The 16,589-nt window shown below is 37.4% G+C and overlaps 1 protein-coding gene across 2 annotated transcripts in view; it reads left to right on the top strand.

Annotated features, from left to right (window-relative positions):
- The window catches only part of rgs7a (regulator of G protein signaling 7a), a 58,770-nt gene that overhangs the window by 20,679 nt on the left and 21,502 nt on the right, over positions 1-16,589 (top strand). For both annotated transcript variants that reach the window (XM_082144137.1, XM_082144136.1), the window contains one exon: positions 14,653-14,749. In XM_082144137.1, the coding sequence (XP_082000263.1) occupies positions 14,653-14,749 (97 nt within the window). The remainder of the gene's footprint in view (positions 1-14,652; positions 14,750-16,589) is intronic.

The following is a 16,589-nucleotide window of genomic DNA, read 5'->3' as shown; positions in this document are numbered from 1 at the left end:
TGTCTTTTCTTTTGAGTTTGAGCTCTCATATTTCTTTTTCTCTCTCTGCCATTTCCTGTATGTGTCACTGTTTTCTCAGATTCTGCCTATGACGGACTCTACCTGTTTTGGCAGTAAAACATGAAGAAAATCAGAGTTGTCACGCAGGAGATGAAGTGACTCACTGCCACTTGAGTGTGCAGAGCCGTTAGCACGTTATTGCACTGCTGACTGGGGTTTGGATTAATTAAATTCACAGTTGATTTCTCCGTGCACCTTTCAATCTAAGGTTATGAGAGTCTCTAATCATTTCAAAGCGAAGATAAAAGTCAGCATCAGCTTAGATGTTGGTTTGAGAAAAAACTGTTGCAAAGTAACTGAAGTGCTGCTGCTAGTCCAGCTTCAATGTGCCAATGTGTGGATGTTTGTGTCTTATCAAAACCAATTGGTCAGTCAATGTTTTACTCATTTGCACTGCTTTGTTAGCCTTTAGAAGCCATAACTACACCATTTGGACCAAAACATCCTTCTCCATTGACAGACATTCAAAAATGTGCCGTCTATTAAACTTTTTGGTTTGTTTGTTTGTTTGTTTTTTCAGCAAAATGTATATTAATTGGTAAATGTTTATTGTCATAGTTTAGTGTCAGTCCAATATCTGTATGTCCTATTATTTTTGGGGAAAAAGAAGGGGGAAAAAACTACTTTTTTATGGAGTGTATTTCTTTTTCACAGCACTCTATATGCACAAATTGAATAAACTAATACATTTCAGGAAGAAGCAATCCTTCAATCTTAAATACTGGAAACATCACTTTGTGCCGTTTATTTATTTCTCGGATGGCTCTTTTTCCTTCCAATGACCTCATTGCATTGTTTTTCTGCACATTCAAATTTTCAGCATTTTAATGTGACTTCTTTGTCTCTAGTCAAAGCTCTTTTAGGTCACTGGAATTTGTCTAAGGTGTTGGCTCATGTTCTGAGGGAACACACGACTTTTCCACCGTTGCATGGCGTATTTCAAATCTTATGTATTATTTTTCTGTGCCTGCTACCATAATAGTGAAGATAACATTTAGAATGGAGACCACTTGCACATATGGTGTCTTCCAGGGGAGGAAACGCTAGCGGAGTGTTTCATTATCGGTTAGGTTGCTTTGAGGGTACCTCTCTCAACATTACAATGAACGCTGCCACATACATCACACACAAGCCTCCAGAGAGTAAGCTGGCGAGAGCAAGAGAAAGGGAAAAAGAAACAGACAGCGGAGGAAAGAGGCGAGGAGGCGCTTATTGCTTCAATTGATTGTTCTATAGTTTCTCCACAGACCTACACTTTCTTCCAGGTTCCACAGTCTATAGTCCACAGTAATGTAAATGTCCTCCAAGCCCTGCCTGTCTGCATTGATACAGCTTGTTCTGTGATGAGGATCCCTGAGTAACCTGAGGAAATCTCATCATCTTACCTTGCCCCCCTTCTATCGATTTGGGGCTCCTGGAGCATCCGCTAACTGCCAGTCTTTTCTGGACTGTTTTGCTCAGTCTCTCTGACACCTTTGTTGAGAAACAGCAGGCATGCTTTACTCTGGCTTTTAAAAATAGTCAAAGTTTAATAAATTTGACACCAATCAACAAGAGAACAGAAAGTGCATTTGAAAAAGTCGGAATCAAGAATATGCCTGGGTTATATTTAACCCCCAAATTATAGGAAAGTAAAATGAAATGAAATTAGATAAAATATTTTGGACCATTAAGTTTTTTGGCATTGTGAAATTACTTAGTAATGATGTATACCAATGAAGTATAAACTTGAAGAGACACTTAAAACTATGTATTTTTTATCCAGATATCTGACCAGTTGCACAGTGAAATTAAAGATGAAAATTTTACATTTTATTTTGTTTCGTTTCTTTTCATTTTGAAATTTTTCCGCTGACCACCGGATGCTGTGTTTAATTTTGTGTTTTTTTGTTTTGTTTTGTTTTGTTTTGTTTTGTTTTGTTTTGTTTTGTTTTGTTTTGTTTTGTTTTGTTTCGTTTTGTTTCGTTTTGTTTTGTTTTGTTTCGTTTCGTTTTGAACTTTTCCGCTGGCCACTGGATGTTTTATTTAATTAAATTTATTTTGTTTTGTTTTGTTTCATTTTGTTTTATTTTGTTTTTAACTCATCCGCTGACCACTGGATTCTGTATTTTATTTATAGTTATTTATTTTGGTTTTGTTTCTTTTCTTTTGTATCTAATTTTCTTTGAACTTTTCTGCTTATCCCTTGGTGTTCCCCGATGCTAGTTTAACAACCCCTGCCTTAAGGGACTGACTCGTTACATTTGACTCATTGCAGTTACTGCAGGCGGATCTAGAAAATCACGATACTGTTGGATTTCTTTAGGGCCTGTTCATTTGTATGCTTTTGTGCATCTGCTACACACTGTGTGGCTTTGCTAAATGTGTGCAGTGCACAGGATTTGACTCAAGGCCAGTGGATGGTCATAGTGTTTAATGACACGGTGTTGTGGTTTATTAAACTCCTCCGGAACAGCCTAACAGAGAGCAGGTAATTTGTATGCATTTCATTCGGTCTCCCTTCTTTTCAACAAACGCTGGATGAAAGTAATAAGTCGTTCTTTTGCTTTTACAGTGAGTGGTCAAGATCTTTGTTTTGTAACTACTATCATTTATTAATGCTAAGATGTTGAATGTTGCTGTACAGATGTTCCAGTACATTAATAAATGTAATTTTCCACATAATAATCACTCTCAGTTGGTGTAAGCTTGAAGCTCATCACAATGCAATCCGGCTGGTGAGGACAAAGTCTCTAAACGCTTTGTTGTTATTCAGGACACACGTGTGGACACAAAGGGCCAGAGGTTCTTGGCTAAAAATAGTGCTCACTCACTCCTGCTTTTCATTAAAAATGTTGTCTGTTTTTCTTCTGTTTATCCTTCTCTTCTTTCCTCTTGTTATTTCCTTGCGTTTGCATACCTCTCTCTATCTAGCATGTATTCTTTCTTTCTTTTTTTCCATGTCCTGAATGTTGTTTTACTTAAGGGGACACGTCAACGGTTCAGTGGCAGTTGGTTACAAATGGCTGGCATTGTTTATCTGCTCTTCTTCTCTCTGTGTTTACCTTGTTTGTCATAGAGAGAAACATTTTAACCGAGAGTCCACGTATTACTGCCGCTGGGAAATTATTTTGCTTTAAAATTGGGTAAACCTAAGATAGCATACTGCTTTCTTGCAGCATACTGTGAATAATTGGTAACACATTATTGTTTTGCTCATGTATTAAAAAAAATGTTTAGCCTAAAGCTTTGAAATTTTGACTTAAACATCTTTGACTTATTAACAATACCCATGGCCAAAATTAAAAGAAATTTGAAATTACATTTTAGAAATAGAAAATTATGGCAATAAGATTTTTGGACACTATTTGGAGTTTTATGGATATGTTTTCCTTAGGTTCGTATGAAAATGCACCTGAAGTCAGAGGTTTTCAAAATGTTTGATGCCACGGACACAGAAATGATGATTCCCTTTCAATATATTTCCTTTGTGAGGAAAAATGTATAGAGCAAAAAATAAAAATTTGAATATGTAAAATTATTGTCTTTAATTATTAAGCTGACACGGTCTCTTTTTTCTACTCATGTATGATGTAAAGCTATGGTTTCCATGCAGATTTACAGCCAATAGAAAGCTAAATTGTATTTTATTATTTTATTTTATTCATGCCAATTAAATTGATAACTTCTGTGATAGACCTAATCCAATGTTTTACACGTTGGCTTCGTCCAAAAATGTAGGCAGCTGACTTGTTGCCTCACTGCCAAATGACTTTGTGGGCAGTGTTTGTGCATGAAGGTACCTCACGATACGGAGAGACTTCTGAAGCAGCATAACGGTTTAAAGGTGTCCTATTATGCCCTTTCACAAAGTCTTGTTTTTGTTTTTGGGGTGTACTAGAATATGCTTTCATGCTTGATCGTTCAAAAAACACATTCTTTTTCACATATTTTACATTATCACAGCACCTCTCTGTGAAGCCCCTCCTTTCGAGATACGAAATGTGCTGTGATTGGTTACCCAGTGTGTTGTGATTGGCATTGCTTAGCGCGTATTCAGGAAATGTCACGCCCCTTACCATAACCACAAGCTCTACTCAGATGAAAAAGGATTAAGGATGGCGTCAATTTCAAACCAATTCAATCCTGATTCAGACTTAAATGGTAAATGGACTGCATTTATATAGCGCTTTCACAGACCTATGGCCACCAAAGCGCTTTACATAGCCTCACATTCACCCATTCACTCACACATTCATACACCGACGGCGGTGTCAGCCATGCAGGGCGCCATCCAGCTCGTCGGGAGCAGCTGGGGTTAGGTGTCTTGCTCATGGACACCTCGACACTTGGTCAGGTGGAACTGGGGATTGAACCACCAACCTTTCGGTTTGTAGACAACCTACATGAACCACTGAGCCACTGCCGCCCCTAAAGGTGCACTGTGTCATTTTTAGCGGCATCTACTGGTGAGGTTGCAAATTGTAACCAATAGAAGTTACGATGGTCGACAGACAAATGTCATTGTCTGAGACAGCAGAGAGTAGCCAGTTAAGCAATGAGCTTCATTGTGTCAGTATTTTATTCGCTGACTTTAGCTAGCTTCTTTGCACAAAGAACAACAATAGTGACGAAACGGTTTTGTCCATTCAGGGCTACTCTAGAAACATGTCGGTGCAAAATGGCAGTTCAATGTAATTTCAATGTAAGGGGACCCGCGGTGTATGAAGATATTAATGGCTCATTCTAAGGTAATAAAAACATAATGGTTCATTATGTAAGGTCTTTATACACCACTGAAAACATAGTTATGTATATGATATTGCATTTCTTTTAACAGATCCTCCTTAATATTACACAATGCACCTTTAAGAATGTTAACAAACAAGAGGATCCAGAACGGATTTAATGCATGGACTTTGCAAGCACAGAATTTACAGGAAGTTTCAGAGTGGTATGTTTTTTTTCGTGTGTGTTTTTTCTTATACATTTCATCATGTTCATCAGGACCCCTTTAATGATCTACAGCAAAATAGAGAGAGCTTTGGTGATTACTAAGGAAATATTTAATTACTACAATAGTAATTTCTTCTTGAAATGACATCAGATGTGATAAACTTTGGTCAAAAACATACATTTACACACAAACTGGGCACCACCACAAATTGGCCACCACCGCAACTTTCACACGCCATCTTTATTTTTAGCTCAACTGTCATAGAATGGAAAGCACAGGATTGTGGGATATCAAATGCAGCGAATGAGACATCTATGCTGCCTTGAAGGGAATCTCAGGAGACAGGAAGTGAAGCTAACATTGGATTCGGACGTGCCTTGACGCCTTCCTACCTTGGAATGTATCTTCCGAAGGCAGCATTTTTAAGCTTTCGGACGCAGCCAATGTTCTAGAGTCCAGTGCTATGTGGTATAGAGTTTTTTAGAGGTCTTGTCATGATCATTCTGAAATGTTTAATGTCAGCTTAAGTGCTGTGGAGATTTACACGAAAGTAGGTTATTATGGGACATATTTATTTCAGCATTCTAAATTAATGTGTGTGTGTAAAAATGTTTGGTAAAAAGCAGCAGGTGGGTGGTCGGATTCATTTTCTGCGGAATCGTATTCTTCCACAGCTGAGTCAGAACACCCACTAAAATCCCTCCCACACATGCTCTCATGGAAACAGACACACACACATGCAATCACAGACAAACAAAAATTCACAAGCACGCTTACACAAAAATACGCAAAACAGAGAGCGAAGAAAGGATGAATAGGGCTGCCCTTCAAGTCTGTCTGCGCTTGGCCTTAATTCCTTAACGCACAATTCCACCCCCAAAGATGATGATTATATCAGCCAAACATATTACATAAAACCTGTTATAACCAATTATTAGATTGAGACCAGGGGCAGGATTTTTTGAGTTACACTGCTTTCACCAATACAGTCGAAATGAGGAGGTGTGCGAAAAGTACAGATGAAGAAATAAAGTAAAGGAGAATGAAAAAAGGCTAATTTTAGAAAATTGCATCTTGGTTTGTATTGCTTTTTTTTTAGTGTGTGTGTGCGTGCGTGCGTGTGTGCGTGCTGGTATTGCCGGGGACAAAATGTCCCACCAAAGATGGCAATACCAGAAATCCTTGACCTTGTGGGAATTATTTTTGGTCTTCATAAGGAAAACTGCTTTTAAATCATATAAGATTCGTTTTTTTGAAAATGTAAAAATGCAGAAAGTTTTCTGTGATGGGTAGGTTTAGGGTAAGTGAATAGAATATACAGTTTGTACAGTATAAACATCATTATGTCTTTGGAAAGTCCCCATAAAACATGGAAATCCAACATAGATTACCATGTTTTATAAGTTGCACATTGCATTTTACTTTTTCATTATTATTGGAACACAAAGATGAGGACGTTGTGGGAAAAAACTTCATAGGGTGATCGGTGATGGTACCAGATGTTAACACCATGATATTTGATGGATACCATGGTACCGAATGATTGCCAAATTGCAATACCATGGTACTTTTTGTTTGAATTTTAGGTTATTATTGCCATCTTACATATAGAAAATAACATGTTACTATAGTACATGTCCTTAAATTAGGTACTGCCATTGTACAATGTCAAAAGTTAATACCATGGTATTTCTTTTAAGTGACACTTTGCCATTTAACTGTTTGGCATTTTAGAGCAAAAAGAGGGATGTTGTTGAGGAAAACAACAGTGATTGTCAAATATTAATACCATGGTATATATACAATTTAATCAAATACAATTTTTCAAAAGATTACCTATTTCAAATACCATGGTATTTTGTGTTGTACTCTAGGGTACTTCAACCATCTATTTTACTGTGCATGTACCCTTACAACAACAAAAAAAAGTACTCAGTGCTGGTATTAATTGGAATAAGTAAATACCATGGTAATTTGATATATAACATGGTGAAATTGATTTACCATGTGTTTTAAATCATACTGCAAGGTACAACAAAGAATATCAAGGTATTACTATGGTACTATGTGCAAAATACCACGGTAGAACCATGGTAGTTTTGATGCTTTTTTTTATAAGTGAAACCACCATTTACCTGTTCAGCATTTTTAGAGCACAAAGAGAAAGACACGTTATGAAAAAATCCCTGACAGAAGTGTGTGTGTGTGTGTGTGTGTGTGTGTGTGTGTGGGAGAAAGAGTTATACAGTGGGACCCTTTAAAGGGCATCCTCAAGCTGTGTGTGTAGGGGGGAGAAGCATTAGCTTACTAAATATGATTTCTATTATGCATAATGGAGAATGCACTGCAGCTTTTGGGACTGTCTTTTTTCGAATTTTTTTACAAAAACACTCTTGTGCGTGCAGAAAGTGGAAAGAGCGTATGTGTGTGTGGCATGAGCATGGCTGTGTTCACTTGTTTTTGTGCACACATTTGTGCATGTGTACGTGAGAACGAGAGGGTTATGCGACGCTACATTGGAAGGATAATGTCATATAAACAGTCTGATTTCAGCTCACAGGCGAGTTTAACACTGAATAATATCCTCCTACCCCTTTGATAGTAAGTGTTTGTTTGTTTTGTGCACATTTTTGTTCTCATGACAGAATGTGTGGCCTTTTTATGTGATCGTACGGCATGTGTTGGTGTGTAAGCGAGTGAATCAGCGTGTGTGTGTGCAAGCAGGACTGGAGCAAGACTTCAAAGCCACTCAATCAGTTGGAAACTTTAGGTGTGTGTGTGTGTGTGTGTGTGTGTGTGTGTGTGTGTGTGTGTGTGTGTGTGTGTGTGTGTGTGTGTGTGTGTGTGTGTGTGTGTGTCATCTCTCTTAGCAGATAGTGTGCTCTCTTATACTGAGAAGAACCACATCATGTTCTCAGTGAATAACTGAGCAGTGCTCTCTCTGATGTTGAATATTCAATTATGTGTAATGCTGTATTGAATATTCATGTGCTTTTTCTGTGAAAGGGCACTCATACCTTTGGTCTTTAGTTTCTGTAGTCTTTAGACGAGTGCTGGAAGGCCAAATATATAGGGTGTGTGTTTTTTTAATTTTCTTATTTCATCTTAAATATATTTCAGACATTTTTTACGTTACACTCGACTGTGGCAGACAAATAAATCATTCAATAGATTTAGCTAAATGTTGCTTCAATATTTTTTTTTGTTCTTTTCCATATCACTGAAATTTGATCTTTTCGAGGCAGACATTGAGTTCAGTGAGAGAATGCGCTGTGTTTTTAAGATGTTTTAAAGTAGGTCGAGTTTGAAAGTCCCCTGCCTTCTGTTGCTCTCCATTTTGCGTTGTCCTTAGTGAACGGCTCCTGACTCATTCTGTTCCGCTTGGTCTGGTGAGGCTCTTTGCCTGTAGTAACAGCTGGGGATTTAAGTGGAACTTTAAGTTTGAACTGCTCTGATGGGGATTCTGCGCAATAAATAACAAACTATATTTTGTTTGAAGTTGAGGATTTGCAAATGAATCCTGTATTAATCTTGCTTGATATATTACAGCTGCACTACTACAGAATTTTGGCCTCTCTATCGCAGTCTTTGGTTAAAGGTACACTGTGTAGTTTAAGTATTTTATTAGCTAAAATCAATGTCTTTATTCATATTTATGTCCTCATTTGTGTAAAATGACCTCTGCCAATGATCTGGCTTATCCTCGTAAGCGAAGAATTTCGTATCTTTATTTACATTGGACGGTAAGTCCAAGGAGGCTTCTATGTCGTTCCACCATTTTGAAAAACTATAATAGCAGAGAGGGACAAAAAGCACTAGCCTACCTCAGCGCGTTTCCACAACGTGTTTTCGTTCAGAGCCAGCGTCACGTGACTGAAACCAGCTGAAATGAACTAGGAGATCAGTGAGAGGCGCTTGTCACTGCCCTGACAAATTTGAAAGGCTTCACTGCACGGTACTTCATAATGCAGGATCATACTTATGCCGAGCCACAGGAGAAGGAATCCTCATTGCAAAAAAGTGAAATAATGAACCTCATCACCCGAAAGAAAACTGGATGAAGTGCTATTAGAAGACATGTTGTCATAGCTTCTTGTTACATAACGGCTTCTGTAGTTGCAACACGCATTTGAAAAAGCGAGGCGCTAGAGAGCACTATTAGTTTGAATGCAAAATACAATTTCACCGCTAGATGGGAGAAATTCCTACACAGTGTACCTTTAAGAACGCAATATTGCATGTTTCTTGCAGATAATTTATTTTATGTTAGTTGCACCTTGACACTTCCCCCTGGTTAAAGGTGATCAACATATCAGAGCTGATGTATCATCCAGCAATGGAATTTCATTCATTTTTAAAGCAAAAGAATCTTCAGTAGTGCTTTTTCATTTTATTCATTTTTTCAAGGTCATATACAAAATTTTATTTTTTTTCTTCTTTTTATTCAAAAATATGTATAAACTTGCTATCCTTTTAACCACAAATGACCTTTAGCCAAAGACCTTTTTAAAAGTAAAAAAGTTAAGTTCAAAAGTTGTTGGTAAAAAGATCAGGGTCCTTTTGGGAAAGTTAATGACATTGATAACACAGATGAACACTGATTAACAGGACACAGGTGATACAGATGATGATGATGATGATTATTATTAACTAAACACAGGTGATACAGATTAACTGAAAATGACTGTGAAGATGACATGTGATGAGATGGCAGGCACACAAGTCCAATGAAAACAAACTAAACCAAACACAACTGTGACAGTTATATATGCTGTTCCAAAACTTTTTTACATATTTCTGCAGTTTTACACAACTGTGGTCAGTAAGATATTTTAATGTTTATTTTTAAAATACAGTTAAAAAATACAGTAAACCAGTAATATTGTAACAGTATATTTTTTTATGAATATAAAGTTCAAAATAACAGCATTTATTTGAAATAATTTGTAACCTTATACATTTCTTTGTTTACATACATTTTCAATTGAATGTGTCCTTATTGAATAAAAGTTTTTTTTTTTTTTTTTTTTTTTAAATCTGACCCAAAACTTTTGATTTGTAGTGCGTGTACACTACAGTTTGACTCATTGCCATCCTAAAGTGAGTGACAACATCCGTCACTACAACCGTAGAATTTTTCTTGTCTGTTTTCCGTTTCTCGGATTTTCTCTTTTTTAAACATACACTTAAAGACATCAAAATCATTCTCTTTCTGTCTCTTCCTTGGCTGACATTTGTATGTGATGTCATCATCTCCCCGGTTGCCTAGGAAACAGAAAGGGGGGGGGGGGGGGGGTTGGCTATAAAATGAGAGACAGGGAGTGAGGGGATGAGGGGGAACGAGCAGAAGAGATCTAAAATTCAAGTCATTCCTGCAACAACCTTGTCTGCGTCCGACCACCAACACTTCCTCTCTCCTCTGATGCAAAATAATCATCAAAAGACACTCACCAGCAGTCTGAACTCCAGCTGTCTGCTACACACACAGAGAGAGAAGTGTGTTTTCAGAGCTCAGAGTCGCAGGGTTAAACATAGAGGTGGTGTCATTGTGTGTGTGAGTGTTTTTCTTTGTGTCTGTCTCTGTTAATTAGCTGGTGTGGAAGATTTTGGAGGGAGTCTTTTGTTTTTTTGTTTTTTTTGTAAGTGCACACTTGTGCTCGATGAATAAGGACGCTTTGATGTGATCCCTATTTGATATAACTGCTATGTTAATAGAGATGCTTTGCTTTGTATCTGAAAGATTATTCCATGTCTCCTGTTGCCACACTGACTTCATTAGCATATTAGCGGACTCTTAACAAAACATACCATGGTACATGGACATTTACACTACCATTCAAAAGTTTGGGGTCAGTAAGATTTGATATGCTCATTTAGTAAGTCTCTTATGCTCTACATGGCTGTATTTATTTGATATAAAATATTGTGAAATATTTTTACAATTTAAACGAGATAATCAGGAACCAAGGAAACCGGAACTAAACAGAGCAGGACAATAGGAAATAAAGGAACAGAACAGAATATCAACATAGAAGTCCATAATCGTGACACATTTCCTATATTATCACAGTTCAAAACTTTTTTTTTTTATTCTTTTTTTTTTATTATGTAAAAGTCTTAACTGTCTCTTGATCAGTTTAATGTGTGCTTGCTTGCTGAATAAAACCATTATTTTCTTAATTTAATAACAGTAGTGTATGTGGCAATATTTATTTATTTATTTGCACAAATACCATACTAATACCACCTTTTTTGGACATAACATGGGAATATCATAGTTTTTGGACTTAACATGAATATGGGAATCATTCGGTAACATTTATACTTGCGTTTCTATATTTAGCTGATGCTTTTATCCCAAGTGACAAATAAGGAACATTATGTCATAAACAAATTGGGTAACATGGTATTACTATCCGATACCTGAAACTAATTTTAATATCGTCTGTAATAAGATATTTAAACTGGAACGTAAATTAAATCTCTCCCCTTATCTCTTGTTTTCCACTGAAAGCATGAAAGAAAATTTCCACTGAGGAGTTTGAAGCCGAACCAAGCTATTGCTGTGCAGTTTAGATTAGACCCAAAATAAATGTTGAATGTCTTCATATAGGAGATGAGGAGGCAGCAGCTCTAAAGGCAACTACTTTGGTATGCAAAGACTGTTGATATATCGAAGATGTGTCAGGATTGAGGGCAGGACACAGTCTGCCATGAGTCAGTGACAAAGTTTAGTCATTTAGTAAATGAATAATTGAGTTGGCCATCATTTCCAAGTGTGTGAATTGGGATGTACTGGATATTACAGACTCAGTGGCGATGCTCAAATCCAAAACCAAAAATAACACATTTATAGTTGGGATTAAAACCATTTAATTCAGATTCTGAGGTGAATTTATTTTAGTCCGTATTTTAGCCTCTGGCTTTAGTAGCGTGTTTAATGTCTGTTTACTTCACTGTTTGATATCTCTCTTCTGGGCAACTGATCTTCTTGGCTTTTATCAGTCTGTTCTGTGATTGGCTGCAGCCACAGATGTGTGGTGGGCACAGATGTTTGATCCCTGGAGATATACCACCACAGGACATTTTGTTTTGAGAGAAGTGTCTGTGTGAATGTTCCAGGTATGCTGCTTATTATATTAGGGCTGTCAATTGATCATGCACACTGATCCATATGTATATTGCATAATTATGGATTTTTTTAAGGCTGAGGCTCATGTTTGAATTCACAGCCCACCTGCTGCTACAGTCAGTGCACCTCATTTATTAACTATTAAAAAAATACGCTTTTGTAATAGTCTATCTAATGCTATATATACAGTATAAAGACTTCAGTTCAAAAATTTGGAGTCTGTAAGAATTTTTTTTATATGTTTTAAGTCTGCTGTGTTCCCCAAGGCTGCATTGATTGATCACACAAATACAGTAAAAACCATTATTATTATTTTTTCCAGTATTTTTTTTTTTTTTTTTTTTGGATGAATAGGAAGCTCAAAAGAACAGCATTTATCTGAAAAAGAAATCTTTTGTAACATTATAAATGTCTTCACTGTCAGTTTTGATCAATTTAATGAATTCTTTAATAAAAGTATTCAGTTCTTAAAAAACTAAATCTAACTGACCACAAACCTTTTTGAACGGTAGTATTAATATATATACTAGAATAATATACTATTTTTTTATTATCTTGCATTATTTTATAGTTTTTTTTTTTCAGCAGATATTTGTATATGTGGTTTAAAAAAAGTGACATGAGGTGAAGGCCAAAAATGGTAATCCATATTTAGAACTTTGCATTTAACCCATCCAAGTTAGTGCACACACATTAGGAGAAATGAGTAGTGAACAAACTACTCACAAACACACATTGCAAACCATGGACACACACTCCGAGAGCAGTGGGCAGCCATTTGCTGCAGCGCCCGGGAAGCGATTGGGGGTTAGGTGCCTCGCTCAAGGGCACCTCAGTCATTTCCTGCTGGTATTGAGAACTGAACCCGCAACCTTTGGGTTACCAGTCTGACTCTAACCATTAGAGCCCCTATCAATCATGGCCTAATATTGTGTTCCAGTTAATTTTGCTGGTTGTTGGTATACCTACCACCTCCACACTGTAGAATATTTTTGTTAAAACAAGGAGCTTAAGCCATTGATTTAAATTTACCCATGAATCTCAGTGTCGGCTTAATAAGAATTCTTAGCCACATATTGGCTGCAGTGCTACTACGACTGATGCCAGTGAGGCTTTTGGGACTTCATATCATCACACATCATTGCACCATACAGCTGAGATATGCTCATCTTTATCTCTCTCTCTCTCTCTCTCTCTCTCTCTCTCTCTCTCTCTCTCTCTCTCTCTCTCTCTCTCTCTCTCTCTCTCTCTGTCTGTCTCTCTCTCTAAAATGTTTCTATTACAGTCGTCAGTGTGAGTGGAATGCTCCGATCCCTCATTACCTTAAATTAGCACTTCAGTGTTTGCCCACCAGCCTGGTCTGCATTGTCGACAAAGTGTATGTTTGATTCTCTTTCCTGCAGTGAGTGCGTATGCGCTGTAGGTGGCTAGTAACTGCCACCTAAAAGCATTTCATCTCTGGATATTAAAAATAAGCTATTTCTGGAGTCATAATAATGGTTTTCAGGGGAATTTAACAACATTTCCTGTTAGGAATCTCTCCAAAGGCATCACAGCCTGAAGAAACACTCTGCATCAGTGCAAGCGCCCACTGATGTAATTCTGCATGTTAACTGGGCCTCCCCTTGAGGCAATTGTCTCTTAATGTCTCTCTCAGGCTATCTAAACACTCACAGGTACAAGCTCATATACTTTCACTACATGTTCTGCATATACATATACAAACACCTCCATATTTATCGTGTCTCCAGGGCGCATGTTGTTAACCTGATTTCGATGTGGTCTTATGCTGGAGTGATGTCACTGGCAGCTGTAGAGCCCTTGGTCACATGTCCAGAGTGTGAGTTCCCTGGCGACGCTTTGAGCTGCTCGCCTTGTTAACTCGAAGCTTCTCTAACAACAGTCCAAATGTCAGCGGATCAATGAGCAGGTGACATGATCGGTCCCGCTCTGCCCCAGGTTTCTCATCATCTAATAAATAGGGTTGTTATTTCCAATGACTTCATTTACTGAAGGCTGAGTTGATCCTTAAGACAAGCGTCCCGTGGGCTCTTATTGAAGTTCTGTGGCCTACTGTGAATGGCTGTATTATTCACCATGTTTGAGTCCTGATTGTCTCTCCAGATTTTATTTGAATGGAGTGTTTAAATCTAATTTAGATTTATCTAAATGTTATCTAAACTAACATTACATTACATTACATTACATTACAGTGGAGTCCAAAAGTCTGAGACCACTTTAATATTTGTCTGTTTGTTTATTCTAGAAAACTGTAAATAATGAAAATGTAGGGATTTTGAAGAATTTTAAAAGATAGAAATATTTTTGCTTGTGTGCTTCATAAGATGTATTTGCAATAAAAACATTTTATTAAAGAATTATTTTAAAGAATTTAAAAAAATCATGTTTTTCAACTCATGGAATATTGACACTGATTTGTATTCTTGTTTTTATCCCATGTTGCAGCTGCATCAAATGCACATATGCTTTTATTGACTTACATCTCTTTCTCTCTCTTGCTTAGATGGAGGATGTGATTGCCAGGATGCAGGATGAAAAAAACGGCATACCTATCCGTACAGTGAAGAGTTTCCTGTCCAAGATTCCCAGTGTCTTCTCTGGTAATTCCCTTTACACCTGTTTTAAATACACTGCGGTTCCAAGTTGGCGCTGAGAAAGCAGAATTCAGCAGGAGCCAGTGCCCCACAGCAAGCCTGAAGACCAACACAATGAAAACTCTGCCAGAACTCTGTAGTGCAGCACCAGTATCTCTGGTGATAGCCTGATCTCTATCAAAGGTCTCTGGCCTGCGTTGCTCTGGTGGGGAAGCACAATGCATTCTGGGTATAAACAACAGGGTTTGAACTGTTTGTCTATGGGATTGGCTCATTATGTTTATTCATCCTGAAACAGCAATTATAAATGCAGCTAATGGAATATTCAGAGTTATTTTCAAGCTAATGTTTATCGACCACATCAGTGGCATGCTGTTAATTACTACAGACCATCATTTTGCAGTTCATTTTCACAAAAAAGTTGAAATTATTGTTTACGGTATTTTGTCTGTGGTCCACTGTTTATTGGATTGGATAATAATTGCACTATATTTACATATCAGAGACTGAAAAAGGAGTGCAAATGTTATACTTCCTTATATGCCGTAATCCATTTTAGAAGGGCAGGATTAGGAAGGAGAAAGCGAGAGAGAAATTCTCAGAAGGATGTTCTTTGGTTCCTCTGACTGCGGTCCCTCCGAGGATTCATTAAAAGGCCAGCTTCAAGCTCTAACACCCCAGTCTCTGCCTCTCTATGCTTTAAAAAGTCTCTCACGCTCTGGGCTTCTGCTGTCTCTAGGGACACACCTCTCTCTGCTGATTGGCTGCGCAATAGGGTCTCTGTGCATATTTTGGGAATACTTGATTTGATTGGTCAGTACGGGTTATCTCGGAAAGATATTTCTCAGAAGAAACTGTTCACGGTCTATTAATTTAGCAGTGACCAGGTTGAAAATGAAACACTGAACAAAATTGTTTAGAAAACTAATTTTGCTCTGTAAAATGGTCATTAATACTTAATGATAAAGTTTTTTAAAGGGTTCTGATTAAACATATATATCCCCACCCCTAACTCATGCCATTAGTTGAGCCAATGTTAATATCCCCAAAGTATTATGTCAACCTACCAGTTGTGTTCTTAGAATTGTCTCTGAATATTAAGATAGGATTGGATAAAGTGTTTTTAATTTTGAAATAATTACAGTACAAGACAGTGCTGCGACATAATTTTTTTGCCCTGAGAGTTTTACAGGAATTATTATAAAGATATGCGTACCGCACTGTAGGCATTAATTTATTTTAGGTGAATATGCAGGAAGTAGTTGACTTCTTGGTTGCTTTAAAAGTCAGACAGAAAGAGGACAAATAGGGGTTTATGCGTGCAGAGGTAAAGATTATGATTTTCTGTTAATCCACTAAATATTCCAGCGAAGCTTTGCTGAGACTGAGATCCTCTTTGGAGCATCCAGAACCCCTGTACTTAACTTGAGCAGAATTTATACAGTTCTGCTGCTTAGAGATAGAGAGCCAATGATTCGTCTGAGAAAACTTAGAGGAAAAAACTGAAGAAAGACCTGTGATCAGGGCTTGGCATTAACTTATTTGCTCACCAGCCATTGTGGCTTGTGGTTTCCAAAGTTACTGGCCACTCAGCATTTTCACTGGCAACAATTTTGACATCGATACCATGGTGAAAAACTGCCATATAGATATTTGTAATATTATCTCATAATTTCGCAGCAGGTATAATAGGCTGCTGTCACTTTAAGACCTGATGCACGGATCCATTATACTGTTACACGTGTTTATTTCTCAACTGTCTACGTTCACTTAAAACTTAAAGGGATACTTCAGGATTTAGCATTAAGCTTTGTATTAGTAGAAAACCTGTAGTATTTCCGAATTA

Source organism: Leuciscus leuciscus, assembly GCF_965113295.1.
Source record: "Leuciscus leuciscus genome assembly, chromosome: 17".
Lineage (NCBI taxonomy): Eukaryota > Metazoa > Chordata > Actinopteri > Cypriniformes > Leuciscidae > Leuciscus > Leuciscus leuciscus.
Note: the sequence above shows the minus strand (reverse complement) of the source record. Positions and strands in the feature narration are given on the sequence as shown.